Source organism: Seriola lalandi, unplaced genomic scaffold (assembly GCF_002814215.2).
Source record: "Seriola lalandi dorsalis isolate HSWRI2012SDOR001 ecotype SW California unplaced genomic scaffold, Sedor1 jcf7180002054966, whole genome shotgun sequence".
Lineage (NCBI taxonomy): Eukaryota > Metazoa > Chordata > Actinopteri > Carangiformes > Carangidae > Seriola > Seriola lalandi.
In genome coordinates, this window is record NW_019525517.1 from 1,824,177 (window position 1) to 1,849,150 (window position 24,974).

The 24,974-nt window shown below is 42.6% G+C and overlaps 1 protein-coding gene and 1 long non-coding RNA gene across 4 annotated transcripts in view; both read left to right on the plus strand.

The window, feature by feature from the left end:
- The window catches only part of LOC111646169 (interleukin-1 receptor accessory protein-like 1), a 226,714-nt gene extending 208,507 nt beyond the window's left edge, over nt 1–18,207 (plus strand). The window contains exons 8-12 of the mRNA XM_023395600.2: nt 1,775–1,920; nt 5,566–5,712; nt 11,912–12,082; nt 14,582–14,626; nt 17,327–18,207. Coding sequence (XP_023251368.1) covers nt 1,775–1,920; nt 5,566–5,712; nt 11,912–12,082; nt 14,582–14,626; nt 17,327–18,054 — 1,237 coding nt within the window. The 3' untranslated portion in view covers nt 18,055–18,207. The remainder of the gene's footprint in view (nt 1–1,774; nt 1,921–5,565; nt 5,713–11,911; nt 12,083–14,581; nt 14,627–17,326) is intronic.
- A 6,290-nt stretch (nt 18,208–24,497) lies between these two features.
- Nucleotides 24,498–24,974, plus strand: part of LOC111646199 (uncharacterized) — a 22,162-nt gene continuing 21,685 nt past the window's right edge. For all 3 annotated transcript variants that reach the window (XR_015436412.1, XR_015436413.1, XR_015436414.1), the window contains exon 1: nt 24,498–24,600. This is a non-coding gene — a long non-coding RNA (uncharacterized LOC111646199). The remainder of the gene's footprint in view (nt 24,601–24,974) is intronic.

Here is a 24,974-nt window from a genome sequence, read left to right on the forward strand (position 1 = left end):
AGTCAATACTCTCGACTTATGACTTTTTGACCGCCTGCAGTCTAGAGTTATTGTTTTCCATAGTTTTTTTTATTATTATTTCTCTTTTTCTTTTTCTTTTTTTTGGTACACTTATTCAGAAAATGTGATCTGATAATGTTATGTGGAATCTGTAGTCACAGAGCATACCTGCAAACATTGAGACTCCAAAATTAAAAGCACAAGTTCAACTCAGCATGTTCTCTGATGTGCTGAGTCAGTTTTGTCTCATCACAATCAGACTTCTTAAATGGAGACTGTGAGAAGTTACTTTGATGTACGCCTTACGGTCAGTAATGAGGTGGCTGGACTCCCTGTTTGGGCAAATGTTTGAAGTCATGTTGGTGTTCAAATTTTATGAAACAGCTCGTACGTTGGTTTTCATTTTTTCCAACCATGAGTCATAAACTTGTAAAAGCAGACATATGTGTAAGTTGGCCCACACTGATTAGCTGATGGTTGCTGTCCACCATCAGCAACTTCATGTTCGACACTTGCCTTTGGCTTAAATACTAAATCCTCCTTTCATCAACAACACAGTGCCACAAAATCTCAGTGTTGTCTGATCTGTCTGAGGCCAAATCAGATTGCTCCCAAAGGCTGTTACTGTACCTACTTTGTCCTGCTAGACAAACACTTTCTGCATGTATTTCTTAAGATGAATGGCAGGGAAATGAAGGGAGCAGACAATTATTCTTGACTCTTTTACTCTCTCAGGTAAAATGACCAAAGCTAGAGAGAACATTAACAATCTGACAGTTCCCTCCTTTGATATATTGACGTAGTGTGTCTTAGTACTGCTTCATTTTCAAACAGACACACAGACTGTATTCATCACTGCCCCAGTAATTCAAGAGGCAAATCAGGTTTAGAGCAATGTTTTTGTCACTTTTTAGCATGAATTATTCAGCTTCAGTCTTTTTGACAACAATAGCCTCTGATTTTCCCAAATTGTAATTATTGCATATCAAAGCTGCAGTAATTAAGGTTTTTTATTAACAATGAATGAAATGACTGTGAAAGGTGTTTTTCATCATGTCAAACCCACCTCACCATTCACCACTCTCAACACTTTTACTCACTTTTGCTCTTTGGAGTCTTTGGCCTGTTGCTCTGAAAAAGCTCAGTTACACCTTAAAGGAAATTTTTCTTTAGATTTGGTACAAACATCTGGACTGAAGGATGAACTGATTCCATTTTTGTTATTAAAGGTCAAGGTCACCGTCCCATCGTGACAACGGCTTCAGTGTTTTATTGAGGCAACCCTCTTCACTTCGTCCCCACGGATGACAACCAGGACAGGGCGCCTCAACATTAAAGCTGCATGACATAAAAACCAAAACAATGAGCTGAAAGACTTAAAATGTCCCATAGAGATTGGGGGAACTACAGAGTTGGTGGTTCATCTCTTCAAGTGACACCTTTCACATTAGTCATTTTATTGCATTGTTAATGCTAAAATATTAATTGATGAAGTTTTAAATCAGTCTGTTTTGCTGATTTAGTTTGCTTTTACTGAGTGAAATGCACAAATAACTTGCAAATAACTGCATTGAAGCCAAATTCTATATTAAACTGAAATTTAAGGTATTAAAAAAGTGCTTTGGTCTTCAGTCACAAAAATCTAGTTTAGTTCATTAATTTGCTTGACACTCACCACAAATTCCTCTACCAGCACCAGCTTTTAATCAGACGCATCAGCATCCATGTGAATCCCATTTGCTTTGATCTTTGCCCCCCCCCCCCCCCCCCGCAGGACAATCCGGGAACACCTGGGGGAGCAGGAGGTCTCCATCTCGCTGACCATCGACTCTCTGGAGGAGAGCGATCTCGGCAACTACTCCTGCTATGTGGAGAACGGCAATGGACGTAGACAAGCCAACATCCAGCTCACCAAGAAAGGTGAGGCGAGCACACACACACACACGTAGATAAATTCATATAATGAAAAAAAAGTTCTGTTATTCTAAGTCTCTCTCTTATAATGAATATAGGAGATCAGTGTAAAAGCCTTGATATTTAATGATGGAATGTTCCAGCTTTGGAGGTGAAAAACACCATTTCATACCACAGGCCTTCGCTCTGACAATGAGTGACTCACTCGCAACAATTTACTGAGCACAAAGAGGAACAACTAGCGGGATTCTGGGAATTGACCAGTTGTTTCTTGCCTCGGGGAGGAAAAAAAAATGTGACAGTATTGTAGATAGTCCAGAGAGCCGATTCATCCACCCGGGCCTGAGGAAACATTAGTTTGCAGAGAAAGAAAAAGCGTTTTTCGGAGAGAGGCAGCCTTCGGTGTTATGATGCCAGACAAGCTGTTTAACTGCCTGGCACTGACCTCCCCCAACTCACGCACACACACACACACACACACACACACACACACAAATCCTCCTTTGATCGCTGAACTCTCACTCAGACATCTTCTCATCTTTCGTCGCTGGCTACTGTTGCCCTCTCCCCCTCCCCCTCGTCTTTCTATTCCAGAGACATTTTTGAGTTTTTCCTCTTGATTTTACCTCACGGAGGTAGAGGAGAGGAAGGCTGTCTGATGATTTTAGATACAGATGCACACTTTTCGATGTGGTTATATAAGTGATATTTTTTTTATTTTTTAGCGAGGCTAAGGGGGGTCTCTGTAGCCTTAAAGTTGTCAGTGTTGAATACATTTACATACTAGATATTTTCCTCTCTTTTAAGCTCGCAGCTTTGGATCCAGCTTTGATGGCAGCCCAGTTCCCCTCCATTTGCTATATTAAAGGGGTTTATGCTGCACAGTAGAATCTCAGAATAAACCGGAGAAGATTAGCCCGGGCCTCGCAGGATTGCTGGTCTACGAGAAATTGACCCGTTTCCATGTTTTTATTTGCTGCATCTGTGTTGGGGTGCAGTACAAGGCCAGTCAGTGTTTACGCTGCTTTTCAAAAAGCGTCAAAGTTTTCTCTTGAAGCCGTGAAAACGGCACATGACACTCCAAGTGAATTTGGTCGTCTCAGCGTGAGAATGTCTTTGCTCCCTCCCTGCTCGCCTCTTTTTCTGACACACACACACACACGCGCAGACGCTTTGAACGATGCAGCTTCACTCAGAATATGTCTTCAGTTGTGTGTATTTTAACATGGAGATGTGTCCTTATTTACATTTCTTGTACAACTTCTTGTAGTTGAGAAGTTGTGATTCTCCAATTGCCCGTGGCCAACTTTTTTGCCATGGCAACATACCCTCAGATAATGTATTTCTCTCACAACAGCAGCAACAACACCAACTAGTGCACAGCTGCCTGTAGTGTATAATGAAAAATAACATGTAGATCCTTGATTGTGAAAGTGAAGAGCAGCGGTCTCAGCTTTCACACATCTCACTGCAGCTTCCCTTTGTTTTATTTTACCATCCAAACCCTACTCTGCCTTTTCTTTTCCTCACTCTTTTTTTTTATCTCCCTCCCTAGACAGAGAGGCAGAAGTAGAAGGAGAGAAAGGGGTGATGAATCGCCCGATGCCATGTGGCTCCATCAAATCCAGCCTTCTAGTCGTCAGGAGCTAATTTGTCTTAATCTGTCCCACTGCAGCGGTGCTACAATATGGATGCCAGGCAGAGAAGAATTGGCCTCCTCCACTGTAATCTGTGCTACTTGAGGAGCAGCTGGTTCGTTATACTGTCCAGATATCTGAGGCAGGAGGGCAGAGTGGATGTGTAGAAGACTGTGAGGGAGAAATGGAGTTGCTTCTCGCACTGCTTGTTAGCCGCAGCACCTCTTGTAGAAAAGTAAACTAATTCAGGCTGAGGGGAGAGAATCTCCGACAAGCGGAGGAAGTCAGAGGCTCAAGAGGGAAACCTGTGTTCACGCTGCCATGAGTTTGTTTGCGCTTTTGTTTGCATACGTCCGAGAGTTTGGCTGAAGGTCGTCGACCGGACAGACACGATGAAGCGATGCGGGCCATGCTCGTTAGCTCTCCAGAACATCATCCTTTATCACGGGAGCTGTCAGCCTGATGGCCGCTGCAGTGGGATGGGCATTGCGCACTCCAACGAGGTTAAATGGGCATCCGTGATGGATGGTGATGCACGCGAGTTCTGTCCATCCGTGTTTATGTGCGTGCGCGGCATTGCAGCAAGTCCAGCCTTTTACCGTTGTCCATTAGTCAGCCAATGAAGGCTGACCACCCGGATTTTGTGAGCCGTAGCCAAGAGGAAATGTTGAACTGCGAAAGATGGAGTGACGTTCTGATAGAAAACACTGTAAGAAAGAAAGAAAGAAAAGCCTTGAAAAAGAGACAAGATCATGAAAAGATAAAGCAAATGACTTGATTTTCAAGGCAAGGTACTAGACCATGGAGCCTAATGGTTGAGTCCATTGTCCTGTGGTGTAAAATATCACCTCTCATCCTCCTGAATAACTCTAGTAGTCTGGCCTCTACAGAATATTTTCATCTCGTGGACCTTCATTTTAACAGTAGTCACAGGTTAAAAGAATGTGTTGTAAATCTGAAATATCAACAGTGAAATCTAGTAGTTGTGTGAATTTAGCTTCCACTGATGCTTTTCATGAGTTCACGTCAAGCTACAGCGATGACAGATGGCCGGGAGAGCGGATCGCTTCGATCTGTCGACAAACAGGCAGTTCAGCCGACAGCCCGGAGCTTTAGCTCACCTCGCGCCTCTCTGCAGCGGTACACACGTGTAACCGATCTTCATAAGTGTGGCAGTCTGATCTGTCACATGCTATTGTCGCACAGCTTGCCTAGTGTAAGTTTTTTATTATCCAATCAAGCCAAGAGGCGTTAAGTGACAGGTATAGAACTGGCTGTACTTTCATTCCAGTCGGAGCGATACGTCACCTGGATACAATCCAGCCACACTGACAAAGTAAGTAATGAGGAAAAATGGAGAGGAAAAGCAAGAAAAGGCGATACAAACAGAGAATGAATGAATATAGCCGTAGGAGATGATTAAAAGTCGTTTTCAAACAAATGTGGAGGTACGGCAAAGCATAACATGGAGTCTTGTAACAATAGCCGGTGCAGCTTATCCACGACTGAATCGTGCATTATTTCACAGGAACTGATGTTCTGCAGTTGAATCTGATTTCAGGAGAAGTGTGGATGGAGGCCAGCTTCAGTGTGAGAGGAGAGAAATGCAATGAAGGAAAAGGTTGTGACATGAAACTGTGCCACTTGTTGAGTTTAAGTAGAATCAAAGAATATTTAAATATTAAAATATATATATATATATATATATATAGTGTCACAGAATCAGTTATCTTTGGCAAGATTTAGTTTGGTGATTTAAAGCAAATTTTCTGAAAATTTCAAATCATGGAAACTAAAAAATAGATCTTAAATAATAAAAATCTGCAGTATATGGATAATCGATGGCTGGAGACGGTCCACTGTGCCTGTCCGCTGCCGTGTTGTGATGATCCTGGACTTTTATACTTCATTCAACTGGTGCTAGTTAAAATGTTCCAGGGTGCCTGTTTTCTTAGTTACACGTAAACAAACGATCTCTTTCTCTTCCTCCCTCTCACTGTGTTTGACACATTAGCAGAGCTCATGTACACGGTGGAGCTGGCCGGAGGTCTGGGAGCCATCCTGATGCTGCTGATCTGTCTGGTGACGCTGTACAAGTGCTACAGGATCGAGCTCATGCTCTTCTACAGGAACCACTTTGGCAGTGAAGATATAGATGGAGGTAAGATGAGATAAGGTGCCAGACATAATTTACTTTACACCATTATATAATAATCTCTCATAATCTGTGATACCACAGTGTTTGCTATTTGGTGGAGGATTTCTAAAACACCTTCCACTGCTGTGAAAGCATCCGTTCTTTCCTCTGTAGGGATTAAATCCCAAATCCCAAACCTGAGCAGTATCAGCGCTGCTCTGCACACATTTCTTTTTACTCGGAAAACACCTGGGCTATTTTTCATATCTTGAAGCTGCATGTGGCACTATTTTTATGTAAATATACATCTGTTTTATCACTGTAAATGACATAGTGGCTGCAACAGAGAAGAGCTTCCCATAGTTTCTAACTCATAAATTCTGTTGTCAATTTCAGGGAATCTTCTCAACCCACGAGAAGAGCTAAATCAAAAAAATGAATGCAAATTATTCTGTAAACTGTCTCCTTAACGGCAGCTAACAAGTCAACAATCTTTGATCTCGCTCCCTTTCTTGTCACATTTGCATCCTCGTAAAAACTAATCACAAGCCGGCTTTGTAAAAATGTTCATGCTGGGTGCTGTACCCTGACATCACAATGCATGACTTCTGGGTAATGAAGTTTGGATTTTCAAACGGTTCCCTCTCTCTGCGTTTTCGGAGCCTCAAGCGACAAAGTTGCAGAGTTTAGATTTAAAAAGGAAAATGCAGCCTTCATCATTTAAACACTTTGAATACTGTAGTGCCTGGTGATGTAGTTTTATTTCCAGGTACATTTGGTTGTTGTGTATTTTTTATCATTATTATTCTGTTGGATAGCAACAACGCACAGGAGACAAACTAATGTGAACAGCAGTCAAACCCCAACATGCTCCATACGCCAATCATGTCAGTGTCATAGTGTTGATAGCTGAATATCCTATCACAATTCATTCTGTTTTGATGATAGCATGGTTTGATCTCTCAGTTCTGCTAAATGCTGTAACTCAAAGCTCATTGTCTTGAGTTATTGAAAAAAAAGTTCTAGGAAATGTAGCGTTTCTAGATATTGCTCCATCGTGAAAATCATTTCTGGAGTGCACTGAAAACCACAAATTGCTGACAATGAACAGAATTAGCGTAATGAAGAAAATATTGATAAACTAAAGCAACAGCGAGGTTGCGCTCACGCACATCTGCTGTTGATGCTTTCCTATGTGTCTGCATGCGAACTGGACATGAGCAAGAATGAAAGCGAGTCAAAACACAGTCCCTGTGCTGGACAGAAGCATTGACTCTGAGGCCCCATCAGCAATAGTAAAAAAAAAAAAAAAGCCTCTGATTGGGCCTGGTGGATGAGTCTTGGTTTGAGAATGCATCAAACTAAGACAAGGAGCAAGTTTTAATTTGATTCCCCTGTAATGAGTCTCTCAAGTACCGGCGCTGCAATGAATTCAGGGGGAATGAGATTAGTTCGGAGAGGCTCGGGGACTATATGTGGTGGAGGGAGAGACAGCGAGAGAGTTATGAGTGTTAAAAGGTAAAAAGTATTCTGTACGTGGCTCCTCTCCTCATACACTCCCGGCTCCTGCCTAACCGTGATGGCTGCTACATCAGACATTTCAATGAAAGTCATTACCTCTGGCGGCGTTGGGCTTCCGGCCTCAGAAAGCTGAGCTTTGCCGTAATGGATGGCCCAGAGGCAGTTGTGTTGAAAAAGGGAAGAAAAAAATGTCGGGTCTTGAACTTAATGCCAAACAGCAATTGTCTCCTTTAATTGTGCCACCCGAGTGAGTGCTTGGAGAGGGAAACAGATTTTCAATTTGTTCTCCAGTATAAAGGGGATCAGGTTCAATAAGACACAGCACGCTGCCTCCAGAGCTCTCAGGAGACCCCTGATACTTTCCTCCACGCCACAGTCAATTAGAGCACTTCACTGCCACCTCTGGCACGCACACTTTCTTGAGCGTGCACGCACCTGCACCTGCACCGCAGGTCGTCTCTGAGTACCAATGACAGTTTACTGCAGACTACGGACAGCCTAGCGTAGAGAGTGTGAATAGCAAAGGATAAGGCAGTAAACGGGAGCCTGACTGAAAACGGTTGCCCGTCGAGCGGAGACAAAACAGTCGCTAAGCAATGGCAGGGAGTGGTTAACCGAGATCCCATCTCTATGGTAACCGCTGCACTGACAGGGAGAAGTAGCTGCATGTAAGTTATAGATGCACACACACACATTCTTCATCAATAAAGCCCTTAAGCCGGTGTCTCGGATGCACAGAAATGTTTCTTGCTCCAGCATAACTCTGAACACTCTGCCAAGAAAGTGCTCGTGTTTCATTGAGGCCACTCAAAGTACTAATTGAGCACCTGCCTCCCTCTTCTGCCAGATGTACAATTGTAAGCTTTACGTAACAATAGGATGGACTGTCAGCTATTTGTCAGCAGCGCAATTTAGTTAAAGACCACTCAGTTGTCACATTGTGTGGGTGTCAGTGGAATCAATAATAGGCTTCATGATGACAACAGCCGAGCAAGCTTGTCACGGAGGTGGGAACTCATCAACACTCTGCCATAAATACGAATGTCAGTGTTGTCAGTGCGGCGTGGAATTATGAGGCTGCGTCTGTGTTCGGTGTAGTTCTGCAATACTGAGCATTAATGGCTTTCACATCACGCACACAGAGCTACTGTCACGCATCCTGTTTCATTTGCACTTCAAAATGCAGAAGTAAACATCAGGAAAAAGCTCATTTGTAATCAGAAGGTCAAGCGGTGTCTCGATTCTCCAAAGTGATATTGTCAGAAGAAAAAACAAATGGAGAGTTTACACTACACACCGTCTGTGCGGCTGAGACGTCACAGATAAATGTAGAGACACTTTATTTTCAAAATTTGACCATATGCAGTTCTCAAATCCAGTAATGATCTAATGTGCTAATAATCACACTTTGGTGACTGTTCAGCTGTAACTTAAAGGTAACTTTTATTACCCTAGCCTAGCAAGATTAGCTAACTCTTTGATGTTCTTATTGTGGAGTAATTTTTCTAAAGCAACAGTACTGGCCCTAATCCTAGACTATTATTTCATCTGTTTTTCTTATAATTAAAACAAGGACAATGTTGTATATGAAGATACTTATTTTCTTGTCAAACACAAACTACATGTACAATGTTCCAATTTCACACAGTCTCTATTTTCCCTATAAATAGTACCAAATTACATAAAGTTGTACTTTCTGGGAAAGGTCTTGAAAATGACTCAGACCTTCAAACCGGAAGCATTACCTCGCTTTTTTCTGACATCTTATACATTACATTTGTTCTTAACTAATTGTTAACGGAACTGCTAGCCAGAGTTAATTTAGTCTGATACAACAGCAATGAATCCTTCCTTCCTGAAGTTTATGATTGTTCTGCTTTTGTTGAAACTTTGTAGAGAGGTGTTTATGGTCATTTTGGCAGCTGTACTTTTCACCCTTGTTCAGTTGTATTGTGTGATTCTGAGAGGTTTTTTCTAATATTTAGTGTACTCCATTTATATTAATAAGGGTAAACAAGACTCCATTTGTTTTAGCTATGTGTATCTAACAAGCTAGCAACTGAGTGTATGTGAGAAAATAAAGTAAATATGATGAACACAGAGCCCAGAATATCATACTGTATTCAAGCAAGGACCAAACCAAATTTTAAAACAAAATTCAATTACTGCATCTCATAGATAGTGTACTTTCCTCTGTCTGATGCAAACCCTTATTCTTCTGGGTAAATTAAATTATGGAAAACAAAATGGTAAGTTTAAAAAAAAAAAAAAAAAAAGCTCTGCTGCTCATTAGCAGTCCACCCCATGTGCTTTTGTAGCTCCAGAGTTAAGTATGTGTGTTACGTTCCAATCTACTCTCCATTAAATGTAATGGAGCCCAGAGATATCCCAGAGATTACGCCTCCAACTCTCTTGGCGCTCTCCATCGTAGGTTCAAAAGTTCACAATCTAACTGTGGGCTCTCTATTCGCATATGCATATTTTACCCCCCCACCACCAGCAGCACCAGCAGCACCAGCACATGCAGTGAGCATCAGTCAAGCCGATTCCTTTGCAGTCGGCCTGTGGGACAGAGGAGTGCAAAATGTCGGATGTAGTTACGGAGGTGTGTTGCACCCTCAGATGCGCCTCAGTAGTCACTCCTCAAGATGCAAGAAGAGGGTCATTCCACCTTCGAGGTTCACCCTCTCCCCCTCCCTCCTCTCTCTTTCTCTCTACAAACGAGTGAATCAGCTCCACTAAAATAGCCCTTGATCTGCCTACACAGCTTTTGTCTAAAAGCTACCGGAGAAAAACAGAGAAGGAGATTTATGTCACCATGAAGTAGAATATAAGCCTCAGAGTTGGTTATACTAAGTGATTATGAGGTTACATTTCAATTATTTTTTCATGTTTCTGATGTTGTAAAACAAATTGAATGTTATAAAAACGAGTTAGATTAATTACATGGTGTCATGTAAGAGTGGTGAGCACTTGCCAGATATCAAGATTACCCACTGGGAAGCGAGTGAATCTTGTTGACAGTCTCATAGCTCAGAGAGAGGCAGGAGTGTGAAATGGAGAGGATATTAGAAGCTACATACATGAGATGCTGTACTGACATTTGATTCCAGATTCCCTCCTGCTGAAACCATGTGTTCTTCTCCTTTTCTGTACCTGACTTTCTCATCCTCAGCTCCCATCATTTCCGGTGTCTGGACAGGTTAAACATCACCTGCCGGCTCCCGCTCCACCTCAAAGCAGTGGTCGTAATGAAGTCGGGAACTCGTGCATCCAAACCCTGCTCGTGTCTCTAATGAGTTTACCTCAAAGGCTCTGTTCACGCCGAAGCTCACGGTGTCCCAGTTTTGATTTTCCCCTCCTTGTGTGACACAGATGTGAGGGTTTTAGTGAATAAAGAAACGCATAGAATCTGATATTTTCTTTTCTTGTGAATACGACCCCAAAATGTGACAAACTGCAGTCGCAACTGGCAGATTAATTTTTCTCATTTTAAAGAGTCAGTTAATGAAAATTACCAAAGAGTAAAAGAAATGTGCCACTCTGACCTAGCGTCGCCTGGCTTACAGATAGTTTCAGTTTTACACACAGAGGAGGTGAGATATCATCCTCCAAAACTTTTGACCGGCTCAAAACATAGAAAACTTGTCATTTGAACAGTTTTTCTTCTGTTTAAAGTAGCTACAATGAAAACTGTTCTCTGCGCACGATTCCTCAAGGTTTTTGGTACCTGACTGCAGGGTTTTGCTACCGTTTAGTGACAAGCATTAGCGAGGTCAGGGCCTGATGTTGGGCGATAAGACTTGGCTCACAGCTGGTGTTCCACTTCATTTCAGAGGTGCTGGAACTGAGTTAAGGTCAGGGCTCTCTGCAGACGAGCCAAAGCCTTGAAGCCGCGTGCACAGGGGCACCGTCACGTAGAAGGACCCTCGATGTTACTACCACAAAGTTTTTATTGTAGGAGCCAGACGCTGTTAGAGGCTCTGGGATATCTCACTTCCCTGTCTTCTATTCCCACCCTTCTTCCTCACTGTGCTGAGGTGCTCCAGCCTGAGAGAAACATTCGTCTTCTCTCACTTCTCACTTTCAGTCTCTCCACTCAGTCCTTTCAAATCTGTCATCAGTCAGAGCTTCTGTGAGAGTGATGGAGCCACCCCCATGCACCGGCCTAGCAGGCAGCGTCGGGCATTTAGCTCAGGCTGGAGTCTAATATGTTTTACCCACATTGGGCAAAGCAGCTATTGATGTAACATTATTCATCAGTGGGGACGGAGCAGTAATGAAAAGCACTCAGATGGGCAGAGGTGCCAAGAGGTCAGTGTAATGGAGGCGTCCTGCCTCAATGAAGTCTCCCACTGAATGAATAGCTCTCTGTGCACCAGTATGAAAATGGATTGTGAGCATCTGGAGTATAGCAGTGAATAACTTTGCTGACCGAAGCAGGAAACATTATAAAACATACATGCATTTAATTGAAGCAAAGTGGTTTTGGGAGCTTTTCAATGTCCATACATGAAGTGATGTTAGTATTCAAGGGAACAGACTTTATTGTCTCTCCACACACCTGCTTGATAGGAGGGATTATAAAACTAAACGAAAAAGGTCTGTTTGAGGGGTCGGAGGGCAATAAAACTCTGCTAACAAACTCGGCTGAATTGTCTGGTGGGTAACGGGAGCTGTGACGTTTCTCCTCTGCCTGCAGATAACAAAGACTACGATGCTTACCTGTCCTACACCAAAGTGGACCCGGACCAGTGGAGCCAGGAGACCCGAGAGGAGGAGCGATTTGCCCTGGAGATCCTCCCCGACGTGCTGGAGAAGCATTATGGGTATAAACTCTTCATTCCAGACAGGGACTTGATCCCCACAGGAAGTAAGCTCTCTCTCTCACGGCGATGTCAAGTTGTGTCGAATGTTTTGTCACTTGGTGTTGCTCGTGTTGTCAGTGCAGTGGTGATATGCCTTGTTTGTTGTTTTCTGTTATGCATTTGTGTTGTGGCGTAACTCGACCTGTAAGACCATTATTGTTTCAATTCGATCATTAAGAAATGAGCTTTTTCTAACCACCGGCTGAGCTGAAGTGGATCAGTAAGCTAAAAGCAGACATTGAGGTGTTTTTCGGTTTAGATTTGAGGAGAAAACAGGAAAAGAATAGGAAAATCTAAAACGGGAATGGGAGCATTTTGCATTATTACTTTAATTTCAGGAGTTAGTTTGAATACGACTGCTGACAACAGCCCCCGCTCATCTTTCCCTGCTTGTTGGAAATAAGATATGAACTTAGTGCTGATACAGACATATCAACTGTTCTGAACGAACCTCTTTAAAGTTGGTGATTCCCAGCCAGGGCTACCTGTATGCCAGGGGAGTCCTTCCACCGTTAGGAGCCACGCACACATCCGTACATTTTTCATAGGCGCTGGGGAACAATAAGCTGCACAAACAAAGCAAAGAAACAGCAGCTGCACACTGCTGTCTTGTTCCTAGGTGATCTTTAATGCTGCATGGACTCGACAGCGCGAAGGCCTTCCTCAGATGAAGCCAAGGAACAACATGGCAGTGTGTGGATACTTTTTTACTTCAGTGCCACTTTCCTGCATTTTCCAGGGACTACGTGGAAAGACTGTGAAGCGGCTTAACTAATAAATAAAATGAAATTACCATTTGACCTACCATCCAAATGACTGTTCAAGGAAGTGTTAGGTCATTGCTTATGAATTTACCAGTGGCGGAAAGTAACTAAGTACTTTACAGTACTACGTACCTTCATTTCCATTTTATGCTACTTTATGCTTCTACTTCACATTTAGTGGGGATATTCTACTAGAACTTACCTTGCAGGTTAATATTTGTCATTCAAAACATTTTATCCTCTTATAAATATGGCACATTGTTGTGGATTCTGCTGCCCAAATAAAGACAGCGAAATGTGCTCCACCTCCACAAGATGAAACATTAAAATTCTGCCTGCACTTAAAACATCAGCAGTAAAATAATATAGCTCTAACATAACTCTTGGATGAGTGGTTTCACTTTTGTCGTTTCAGTAAATTATGCAGATAAAAGTTTACCCACTGAAGAGAAGTTTTTAATGAAGGACTTTCTGAATACTTCTCCCTCCACAGGACTTACTCAACTCAGTTTAACTTGCTCGCAGATTTACACAATGTTCACAAACGAATCCCCGCAGTCTTTCCTGCAATCTGACCTGTTCTTTGTGAAAGTGAGTTATAAAAAACCAGAACATTGTGCCTTAAAAAAAAATACCCACCAGAGGTCTGGAAAGAGGTCTGGACGTACCAGTTGAGTCTGTATGTGCTCTAGTATTCGAAGGGCATCATCTACACTATGTAAAACCTGTGGGAGGAATAACAGCCCATAATACATATGCAGCATAATTAGCGGAAGGAACCAACCCTATTATTACAGTCCGTGTTCCTGATCCAGCTCCATACAAACTGTACCTCTGCATGCTGCTGTGTGATGTACAATCAAAAAGCTCTTTATGCATGGATATTAATGCATGTTTTGCTACAGTATATTTCTAATGGAGCCTCTCATCATGCCCCGTGCTTATCTTTGATTAACTCATCACACAGATGAGTTTGATAATATCATTATGTTATTAGCCTCCATTTGAATACTTGCAACTGCCTGTCTTCCCGCACATACCGCCATTACTAATTATGTTCCTCTTCAGTGGCATTGTGCCAAGGTTATAAACCGAATCCCTTGCTGTGATTATGTGCTCGATGCGGGGGGACTGATGTAATATGGGAAAAATGGCATAAAAATGCAAGGATTGAGAAGAATCTAAAGAGTGTCTGCCACTATTCCAGCCCGGTGACACAGCTCACTGGCTTATTGTGTCTATGTATAAACATTAGTTCCCATTGGGAACGCATTAGCATCTCAACAGTCGATATATAATAAAGTATAATCCACAGCCATAGATAAACACAGTTTGAGCATTTGGGGTTTCAGCACGTGTCGACAATCCTTCTCCTGAGCTGCTGATAAGTGACGTGTTATTCCGCAACATGCTGGATTATTTTACACACGTTAACTTTCTCACCACAGCGATAGATTTCTTCAATGCACACCAGCATTTTTTTAACAGCAACAGTACAACTTGGCTGAACTCCTTCCACCAAAATAAAAGCCTTTTCCTTGTCTTTTTTATGCTACATGTCCCATATTAAACTGGAATAAACTGGTCAGCGCGATTACCGTTTTACAATCGCCAGTGGATCACCAGTGAAGAAACACAGTTTATGCCAGAGCCATGTCCCCACATTGACAGAACTGTGTTTTTTAAATGCTTCTCTGCAAATCTTTTGATCACACTTTGAATGTAAATATCTATGTTTAGGTTTCACCAATGATCATTTCCAGGATGACACAAGACTACTTAGAGGTACTTTTTTTCCCCAGATTTTTAACGCTCGTGTCACCACACACTGACACAGACTTTTTGAACAAGTCAAGAACATAGAAAGTGATTTTGGAAACACTTTATAATAAGTCGTAAGGGTTTATAGGTTGGTACTAATGGTATTATTAGTAGTTAATAACTTCTTCATTTACGTTTCATGGATCAGAAATGAGCCATTAATAATTGGTATTTGTGTTTTCTTACCAAGCGGTATTTACTGATCCATGATGCATTAATATATTATTTATTAACCATTAATAAAGCCATTAGCTGCAACTTTTACAGTTTTTATAAAACATGACTTATTAAACAGTTTTGTATTGTTCTCAGGAAATCAGATGAGCGGGGTTAACTGCATTCAAATAATTCAAACAGATATAAAACAGTACAGAATGTGTTGTGTCTCGGTCCCACCGAACAGGCATCACGTATCACGATGACCTTGACACCCTCGTGTGTATTCAGTTACAGTGAACACAAGTGAAATGAAACAGAAATTCTGTCTTATTGTTTGTAGCAAGGGATATATCACATATAAACACAATCCATCAAAATCATATCAAGGCGTAATCAGAACAAGAGAGGCTTGTGCTGTGATTTAAGGGGAGAGCTGGAGAGAGGGGTGGGGGGTGAAGGGTGTGTGTGTGTGTGGGGGGGGGGTGATCTTTTAGTCTGTGATATCGTGACCCAATAGAGTTGTAACTGAAATGTCACAGCCTCAAATCTGCCCTGAGGTGTAGCTGTTGCTTTATTGGAACAATCTGTGGTCACTGACGCCGCCAGCGACTAAATTTGATCAGATTTCTGTTGCATGGAAGTTGGAACTCGGCGGTTAAACTCGTCAAGCCAGAGATAAAATATGAAGCAAAGCTGGCCACAAGACTTTTCATCGACCGACATAAAATGTCATTCTAGCTGCTTAGCATAGGGATCATTTCAAATGTTTTTTGTATTTACACTTCAAGTATCTTGTTAGATTAAAGATCTGCTAACGAAACCTTCACGTACTTCCTCGTCAGAATAAAGCTTCCATTATTTATTCCATTTGCTCTCGCAAGACGTTGAAATTTGTTCACGGTTCAATGCGTCTTAATGGGTTTTCAATGTAAAAAATTTGAGAAAAAACTGTAGGGAGCAGGGCAACAGTGATTTTCTGCCCCATGTAATTTAGCATCGATTTTCTTTTTATGTAGACGAGAATCAATTATTACACTTGCAAGGCTTTGATTGTAAAGCTCGTGAGGTCTCTGAAAGGAGGAATTTAATCTATAAAGCTATAAAGTGTTACCAGACAGCCCCCCGAGAGGGCAGATTTAGCTTCAGCGTAATCAATTCAAAACATAAAATGAAACGACGACTCATTAGCTAATTATATAGTATCCATTTATCCATTTTCATTAGTTTTATTCATGATAAGATAAAAGAAAAACTTGTTTTTGCCCGATTGGTTTAACGTAAACTGAACAGGCTGAAACCCGACTGAGGAGTTTTAGCTCCAGGGACGCATTACGGTGAATTACCGCATGAGGACCAATTACCAAACGGCAAAGAGATTGACTTGTCATGTTGAAGTAAAGGGCGGCTTCAAATTCAAGTTCACTCTAATCAGGTCTCTCATCGTGAAGCCTCGGGCTGAGCGTGACGTGAAAGGAGGAGTTCATTCCCTGAGATGTGGAGAGGAGGACGGAAGGAGATGTGACATGTGTTTGCTTAAAGAACAGCAGAAACACACAGATATTATTCAGTCACTCACACAAGCGCACGCGCGCAAAGACACACACACTTCTCCTCACACACAAACACAAGAGGGTCGTAAGCTTTGATTGGGAAGTGAAGTCCAGTTAATCCTGTCTACCTGCTGTCGAGGAGCCACTCTGTCTCTGTCTCCGCCAAGAAAAGCTAAACCAGGCATTAGCTGCAGACACACACACACACACACACTTATGTACACACACTTCCCTCCTCCTCCTGACACCCAGGACAGGCCCGGGGAAAGACTTAATCACATTCATTATTACCCAAGCAGCTGGGCTACTCATTAGGGACACAATACTGTATTAAGTGTAAACTCACATTTGTTTTACCTTCAGGTGACAGATGCAAATTTAAGCTGACAGGTTTCCTCCTCAGCTTTGAGTGTTTTATGTTTACTGTCATCTTGTAGTAAAACCCTTTGTGTTTGTCTATAAGTACATCTTATTATCCGATGCTGCAGAGGCTGTAGATGTTAAGTTAGAATACATAACCACATCCCATTTTATCTACATTTTATTTTCGTTTTACAAACCAGTTTCCTCACGCCGTATCTCTGGGTGGATTACGGATACTGTAGATATTAAGATTCGTCAGATGTTCAATTTAAACAGCTTTAGTCATTTTGTAGATTTGGATTTGGTTGTTTGAAGGTTTGATGAAAGGGAGTAGATTGGTAAGCAGTCGCTATGAGGCCAAGAGAGTTCTTCAAATTGCCTGTGTGATATGTTTCATCATATTTTCATCACCCATTAGCTCTGTGTAGTCTCGTGTACAATTAGAGTGTTGTAAATTAATAAATTAATGTAATTCATTAATTACAGTATACAAGCGAGTAGAACTAAGTCACACAAAGAGAACATCTGCTTTTCTTTTGTGTTGACGTTTATACAAAGTGATCTATGTGTGTGTCTCTGTGTGTGTGCCCAGCCTACATCGAGGACGTTGCGCGCTGTGTGGACCAGAGCAAGCGGCTCATCATTGTCATGACGCCCAGCTATGTCGTGCGGAGGGGTTGGAGCATTTTTGAACTGGAGACGCGGCTGCGCAACATGTTGGTGACCGGCGAGATCAAGGTTATTCTGATCGAGTGCGCCGAGCTGCGCGGCATCATGAACTACCAGGAAGTGGAGGCCCTCAAACACACCATCAAGATGCTGACGGTCATCAAGTGGCGCGGCCCGTCCAGCAACAAGCTCAACTCCAAGTTCTGGAAGCAGCTGCTCTACGAGATGCCCTTCAAGCGCATGGAGCCCCTGAGCATCTCCCACGAGCAGGTGCTGGATGTCAGCGAGCAGGGCCCCTTCGGCGAGCTCCAGACCGTCTCGGCCATCTCCATGGCGGCGGCCACCTCTACCGCCATGGCGACGGCGCACCCGGACTTGCGCTCGACCTTCCACAACTCTTGCCACACTCAGATGAGGCAGAAACACTATTACCGTAGCTACGACTACGACCTGCCGCCCGGCGGCACGCTCCCGCCGCTCTCCTCGCTAGGCAACCAGCACACCTACTGCAACATCCCCATGACACTCATCAACGGACAGCGACCGCAGTCCAAGTCCCCGCGCCAGCAGAGTCTGGAGGAGGCCCACGGCAACAACGCCATGCTGCCGCTGCTGCCCAGAGAGACCAGTATATCCAGCGTGATCTGGTGACAGAGACGGTGCCGGGCGGGGTAGGCTGTGGATCTATATGATGTCCGTCACAAGAGGGACTCACCACTGGCACTCGGACCCTGAACGCACCGGAGCCAGATGAACCTGTATGGCACTAAGCTACTTGCTGCTGTTGAATTTGCACCAGGAAACAACAGGGGGAGGGAGGGAGGGAGGGAGGAGAGGGCTTCACTCACACTGGACAAATTGGTGATGGAAGTGGTGGCAGATTTTTTTTTTTTGTCTGTTTGTTTTGGTCTAATAAGAGCTTTTATTGAAACTGAACAACAAAAAAGAAGCAAGGACAACTTTTTTGTATGCCTGTATAAACACTCACGTAACACAAGCCAACACCTACGATCATTTACCCAGAGAGTCAAGGAATACAGGGTCCTGTACATACGTTTTTCTAATTCTTTGTAGCATCAGTGTTTGGGACTTGTTTCTTCTTTATGTTTGATCATCAGTTGGGACTCTTTTTCTTTTCTTTTTTTTATTTCTTTTGTTTCAGTTTGTACAAAAGTGAAGCAATGGCCTGTGAGATGTGCTGGTTAAACTGTTGTTACCTTTATCTTAATTTGTTGGCTGGTGTAGTTTATAAAGCTTTTAGGTTTTTGGGGTTTTTTGGGGGGGTGGGGTAAAAGTCGCAGCCTTCGTGAGATGACAGCGATCTGGTTTGGATTTCTGGGAGTTTCGGTTCCACTGGCTGCCGCAAGGGTTGAGAATCTGGACTCAACCAGAATATGCAAAACCTGGAGCGCAGGGAGCGGGAAAAGATTGTAACGGAATGATTTTGAGAGAAGTCATATCTATGAAGGGGAATATGAAGAATATGGTGCTAGGCTTCACATCTCTCTGTTTCTCTCACGATAACATTTACTTTAAAACAAAAAACAAACAAAAAAAACAACCTTGCTATTTACCTTAACAGATGATTATATCACCGAAAGTTAATTATGTGTATTATTTTATGAAAAAAGAAAAGTCTATTTTTGTAACTGAGGGATATTTGCTTAGAGAAGTTATACCTATAAAGATTCAGATAGAAGGAAGTGAGGAAACATAATAAAAAAAAGAAGTGTTTTGTTACATGGAATTGCATATCTCACTAAAATCGATAGGTCCTTCACTTAATGTCTTACCCTTATATTGCAAGAGAAAAAAAAAGTTAGTTTGTGTTTTCATCATTAAAAAGAGGAGTTTTGACATTTCCGACACACAACGGACGGCAGCTCAGCAGGCCTTTTATGTCCATTGATTTTCCAGTCATTGCAGTGATTCACAGTTAATATAACAAGGATGGAGCTACGCTATCGATGATGTCAGTACAGACGGAGGAGAAGGAAAGCCATGGCATCCAGTATCACCTGAAACATTTACTGCACCTGGTTTCCTCTGTAGGACCGAACAAGGCTGTCCGGGACTGAACTGTTATCTCTGTTATTCATTTCCCCTTCGATGACAGCTCTGTTATTTGTTTGCCGTCCTCTTTGTCGATGGAAATGATTTATCTGTTGAGGTTCGCTCGCGGATAAATAAAATAGGGCCTTCACGTCTCGCTTCTCAACACTTTGGAGTCGGCCCTGGTTGCTCGGCACCGCCGTGGATGACGGGACGTTGGAATATATAAAAACCAATAACGATGAAGTTTCATTCCAAAATAAGTCTGAAATACCTAACAACAGTTGCTGACTTGATATTATTAATGTTTAATTATCACTATAAAACGATGTAACCAATTATGTCTTTGACCTACTGACCAATAATCATCAAGGGGTGGATTCTCTTCAAGAGCCAATAGGCTTTTAGAATGAGGCCCTTCCAAATAAGTTGTCATTAATACTTAAAGGTGATAACAATGTATTTAAAAAACCGCAAATTAAATCCTGGAGTTTACATAACTATACGATAGAAATGCTTCTTAAAGCGAGTTAGACCAAAGCAAGCTACAGCGAACCATTCTCACTCACAAAACATTTCTTTTTTTTTCCCGCCGAGCGAAGCTTCCATCTGATCGGTACGATTTCATCCAATCACAGCAAACAAGAGCTACTCTCATAAATGCACTCAGACTTCTCCTGCAGCTGTGCCATATCACTAACCTCATACTAAAATGCCTAACGCATCTCATCACGTAGATGTTTCATTCAGTGCCATAAGATATGCAAAGGGATGAACTCGTAAACAATAATGAACAATTGTGTTGTTTTTTTCCCTTTAGCTTCTTTCAATATTCACTTGTTGCTCTTTGATTTTACTTTTACATAATATTTCAGAGCGGGCCTGGGTCTTCCTCTTTGTTCCAAGATCTTTCAATCAAGCTACAGATTATATCCAGGCCTGTTTCTATCCACCTCAATCAGACCTCTCCCCGCTACCAAAAGTACCATGTGGATTAACGTCCAGGAGCATCATTTGTGAACAGAGGAGCGAGTTGCGCTCTTTCAAAACGGCATTGTGTAAATATAATCGAGACAATAACGTGATTAAGATGAAGACAATCGAGCCATATTCATGAAACCAGTGGTCATTATTCACAAGGCCTCTCAAAGTAGACGTACTAATCCCGAATGGAGACTAACGCGTAGAAATATCGATGATATAGCGCCAGGAGCTCTTGCTTCGAGAAGCTGTGTGAATACAAACGTTTGTGTTTTCTAAGTGTGGCGATACACATTTTTGTTTCATGATGAAGTGAACATTTCTGGCAAGTGGCTTTGATGATGATAACGTTGATGATGATGATGATGATGATGAATAACAATGACAATATATAGCACAGAATTATTCCAGGCACTTTCACGACTCTTGAGACGACGTCTCTCCTGTTTCTGATTTATTTTCTAATATGTATCTGCAATGTTCATTAAAAGAGATACTGTTATTATTAATAAAACCACATTTACGGTAATGTGACCTCTCAGTCCTGTGTGTGCTGTGTGAGAACGCTTGTATTTGTCTGCTGAAGATCCCACCTGGCTCTTTGTTTATGGAGCGGTCTCACAGATTGCTGACGCCGCCCGCCGGATGCCGTTTCCTGGCAGGAAGCCGACACAGCCCCATCCGCCATAACTCTACCCTCTCCCGTAAAACCTTGAAACAACAATCAATACGTTTCCTTATTCCACTCGGAGACCGAATCAACTCGGCCTCATTTTAGAATAAGACTAAATCAGTGGAGGGGAAGCATTGAGAAACACTTTAAAAAACCTCCTTGCCCCGATTGTTGTTTGACCTCAGTGCACCGTTGGCCGCAATCGCACAAACAGCTGGCACAGATGTGTTATTCGGTTCACAGGATGCAGCTCCGGAGTTCAGACTTTCACAGTATTGGTTTTTTACCGAGAACCACGCTTAACATATGCAACCGTGTGAACATTTGAAACTGTCGTGCTGTTTCTGGAGTACAATTGGAAAAATAAAACATTGACTCAGATGCGTGTGTCTGCTCCACGATTAAGGCCTTTTTAGTCCACTGGAAACCACAGGCAGGTTTGCTCAGTAAAACTGTCACATTTAATGACGAAGAAAACGGGATCCCTTTTCTTCCAGCGTGCTTCCAGGCAGATAAACAATGCTTTCCTTTTTTCCCTCCCCCTCTGCCTCGCAGCGTTGTGCCCACAGTGTAGCCATTTACTTATTTTGCTGTGATCAAAGCAACAGCAATTGAGAGAAAAGAACAGCCAAAGGTTCATAAGGGAGGAATCATGAAATGCTGCCAGACACCGGTAATTAGCCTCAATATGCTCGTCTTGAATATTGAGAAGTTGGTCACATTTTACTGCCGGTACAGGCCAAAATTAGAAAACAGCAACATCGCAGGTGAGTGTAGCTGATATGTCTCTGGTTTAAAATATCTCAATATGTTCTCGGAAGTATTGCGGCTCTTAACACAGGCAGGAAAGTGCTTTAAAGCGTCTCTATGGAAATGAGTGTTTACTTTTCACACCATTCAGTCAGTAAAGCCTGTAAATGTCAGGGATGTGTCGTGTAGCTGAGCTCGTGCACAGCTATTGTCAGTAAAGTTTGTATGAGCGCATCATTTGAAAAGTCCCCTCTTCATCCTGTTTACAAGAGTCAAGGTCTTATGTAGATTTTTTTAGAGGAATATGTGGAAATGAGAGGGTTTTTTTTTTTTTTTACACAACTGTTCTCTATCAATGTTTCTCTTCTACATAATAATCTTTAGTTGCGGCTCTGCTGCGGTTGCAAACTGGAAAACCTTCAAAGAAACGTAGCATCAAACAAAACAGGACTGAAACCAGCTGATTTCTCGATGACAGACAAAAGCTTTTTTGTGACGATCTTCATTAGCAGAAGCAGTTTGTTCATTTTTCACGCAGAGGGATCTAGACTCCAATTTCTGAAGGTTTGAAAAAAGCTCTTAAATAGCCCCATCCAGACTTTTACCCTGAAACACACAAAGTCCTGTTGTTGATGCTATGTTCTTAATTATCTTGTTTCTAACGCCAAAGACAATAACGTTACTAATGAACTTACTGCCTCGTGGCTCATATAGGCCACGAGCCTCTACTCATAACTTTGGCGGGAAACATGAGGGCCGATGTTTGAATTGAATCTTTTCCCCCCACAGAGCAGTCGGGTGAACCTGTCCAGATTCAAGCGGCGCTATCAGGAAAATCAGAGTCAGACTGCACTGAACCAGCCATCTTGTTTTCCTGCCGTCATGGCTACAACACGAAGCTGCATTCAAATCATCTGTGAACACGTGAAAGCCGCCAGATGTTTTCATCTGAGCCGGCGTGTTGCCATATGGTGTGTGTCTGTAGAAAGCTGGAGTTCCTAAGCTCTGGCACTTTTCCCCCAAATGAAATCATTTTCACTTCATTACAGTGTCACGGCATAATAAGCTCCCTGAACTGAAGGACGTGATGTGGGGAGAGAGTGAAGTGTACATATACGTGCACAGATGTTTTGTATCTTCCTCTGCCTACACACACACACACACACACACACACACACACACACACACACTTACAGACTTATTGGTGAAGAGCATTACTCACTCTGGCAGGTATACTGTGCCCCTCCATGTCCCACGGGGCCTTGTTACTCGGAGCTGTGTGCTCTGTGCCCTGTGTGACACGTCTTCCACTCAAAGAACCAGGCCAATTGTCTGTGCATGGAGAGGCGACAGTGGTGGATGCGTGCATGTGCGTGTGCGTGTGCGTGTGCGTGTGCGTGTGTGTGTGTGTGTGTGTGTGTTGAAAACATTTGGAGAGTGGATGCAGGCAGCTGTTAACCCAGTTTTGGAGCAAGTCTGAACTCACCACGGCATAATTGACCAAGTGTGTGTGTGTGTGTGTGTGTGTGTGTGTGTGTGTGTGTGTGTGGGGGGGGGGGGGGCGGGGGAATTTCAAGTCTTCAAGTCGTGGATCACTGATCACTTAGGAAGCCCTTCAATTTACTGTTGCTTCATTCGAGAGCGGCTCCACCTTTAATGACTTATCATTTTACAACAGTGTCGATGTGCGGTGAGGTCGGGTGTTTACTTGTCAGAGGACACACCTCAGTGCATTTGCAGCTTTTTTCACAGAGCTAACCCAAGACGGCAGTTGAAATCATATTAATTTATCGGCTAATAATCAGCGTGAAAAGTTAAAACATTGAATTTGTGCAGTGGCCAGTTTCTGTCCTCCAGTTAAGAGATACAGGGAGAAAAAACCGTCCGCTTCAGGAAATTCAAAGTGAAACGCTGTCATCTGCTGGACACACTTCTCCCTGCAGCTGACTCAGTCCCAACTTGAGCCTTTATGATGAAAGTCGGGTGACGGGTGGGTCGTTCAGTGAGGATAAAAATCACACACATCGTTGTTAAATTGCCCCAGTTGAAATCTTTTTGCAATCCGAAGCGCACAGCCATAGAGAAACTGCTGCTGTAACATACAAAGCACTTTTACGCTTCCCAAATGAGCAATGATTATTTTTTATTATTATATTAATTTGAGCCATATCAAATTATCAAATGAGCTAAATAAATGTCTTTGTATATTTGGGAAGTCCCGGCTCAGCTCATAACGTGTCAGTATTTTACAGGTTTGGCTTGACTTGAATCGGTCCTAGAAATGGCGCTAATTGAAATCTTTGGTTTTAAACATCCCATCATGCTCCATTAGCCACGTGTAGTTTTCAGGAGGGATCACTCGCACACCTGTAAAAGGACGGGTGACGGTGAATTCGCTTGATTTCATTCACAAAAAACAAAACAAAACAAAACAAAACAAAACAAAACAAAACAAAACAAAACAAAACAAAACAAAACTAAAAGGAAACAGTCACGTCCCAACCGCCAATCAAACCAGAAGAAGAAGAAGAAGAAGAAGAAGAAGAAGAAGGAGGAGGATGAGGAGGAGGAGGAGGAGGAGGATGCGGATGCGGATGCGGATGCAGATGCGGATGCGAAAGCGGAAGCGGAAGCGGAAGCGGAAGAAGAATAACGCCAGGTGTGTTTACAAGGAATTTTGGGTATGTTTACGAATCGACGTCGTGGCTCGTTTTGGATTTATGGGTGAAATATTTGAGCAGGTAAGCACCTGTAGCTGCAACCTTACTGTATCTGCATGGGGGGGGGGTTTCGGTTTTCTCAGTTTTGACTGAATTGTAGAAACTAATGTCAAGGAGGGAAAAGTGAACATAGGCCAATATAACGAAGTGACAGTGATGACGTCAAAGTTCCTGTGTCCTATTAAAACAGACGGCACGTCAGGTGTGGTAAACATACAGCTTATATAAACCTGCTTTAAACTCCCTGTTAAGTTCAGTACAGTGTTTCCTCTACATTCATTTAGCAGTGGCGGCCCGCCACTACTAAATCATAGCCGCCACACCTTCAAATTTCTTTTATTTTTTTATTTTTTATTTTTTTATTGTCGCAAATGCACCACCGCCACATCTCTCCA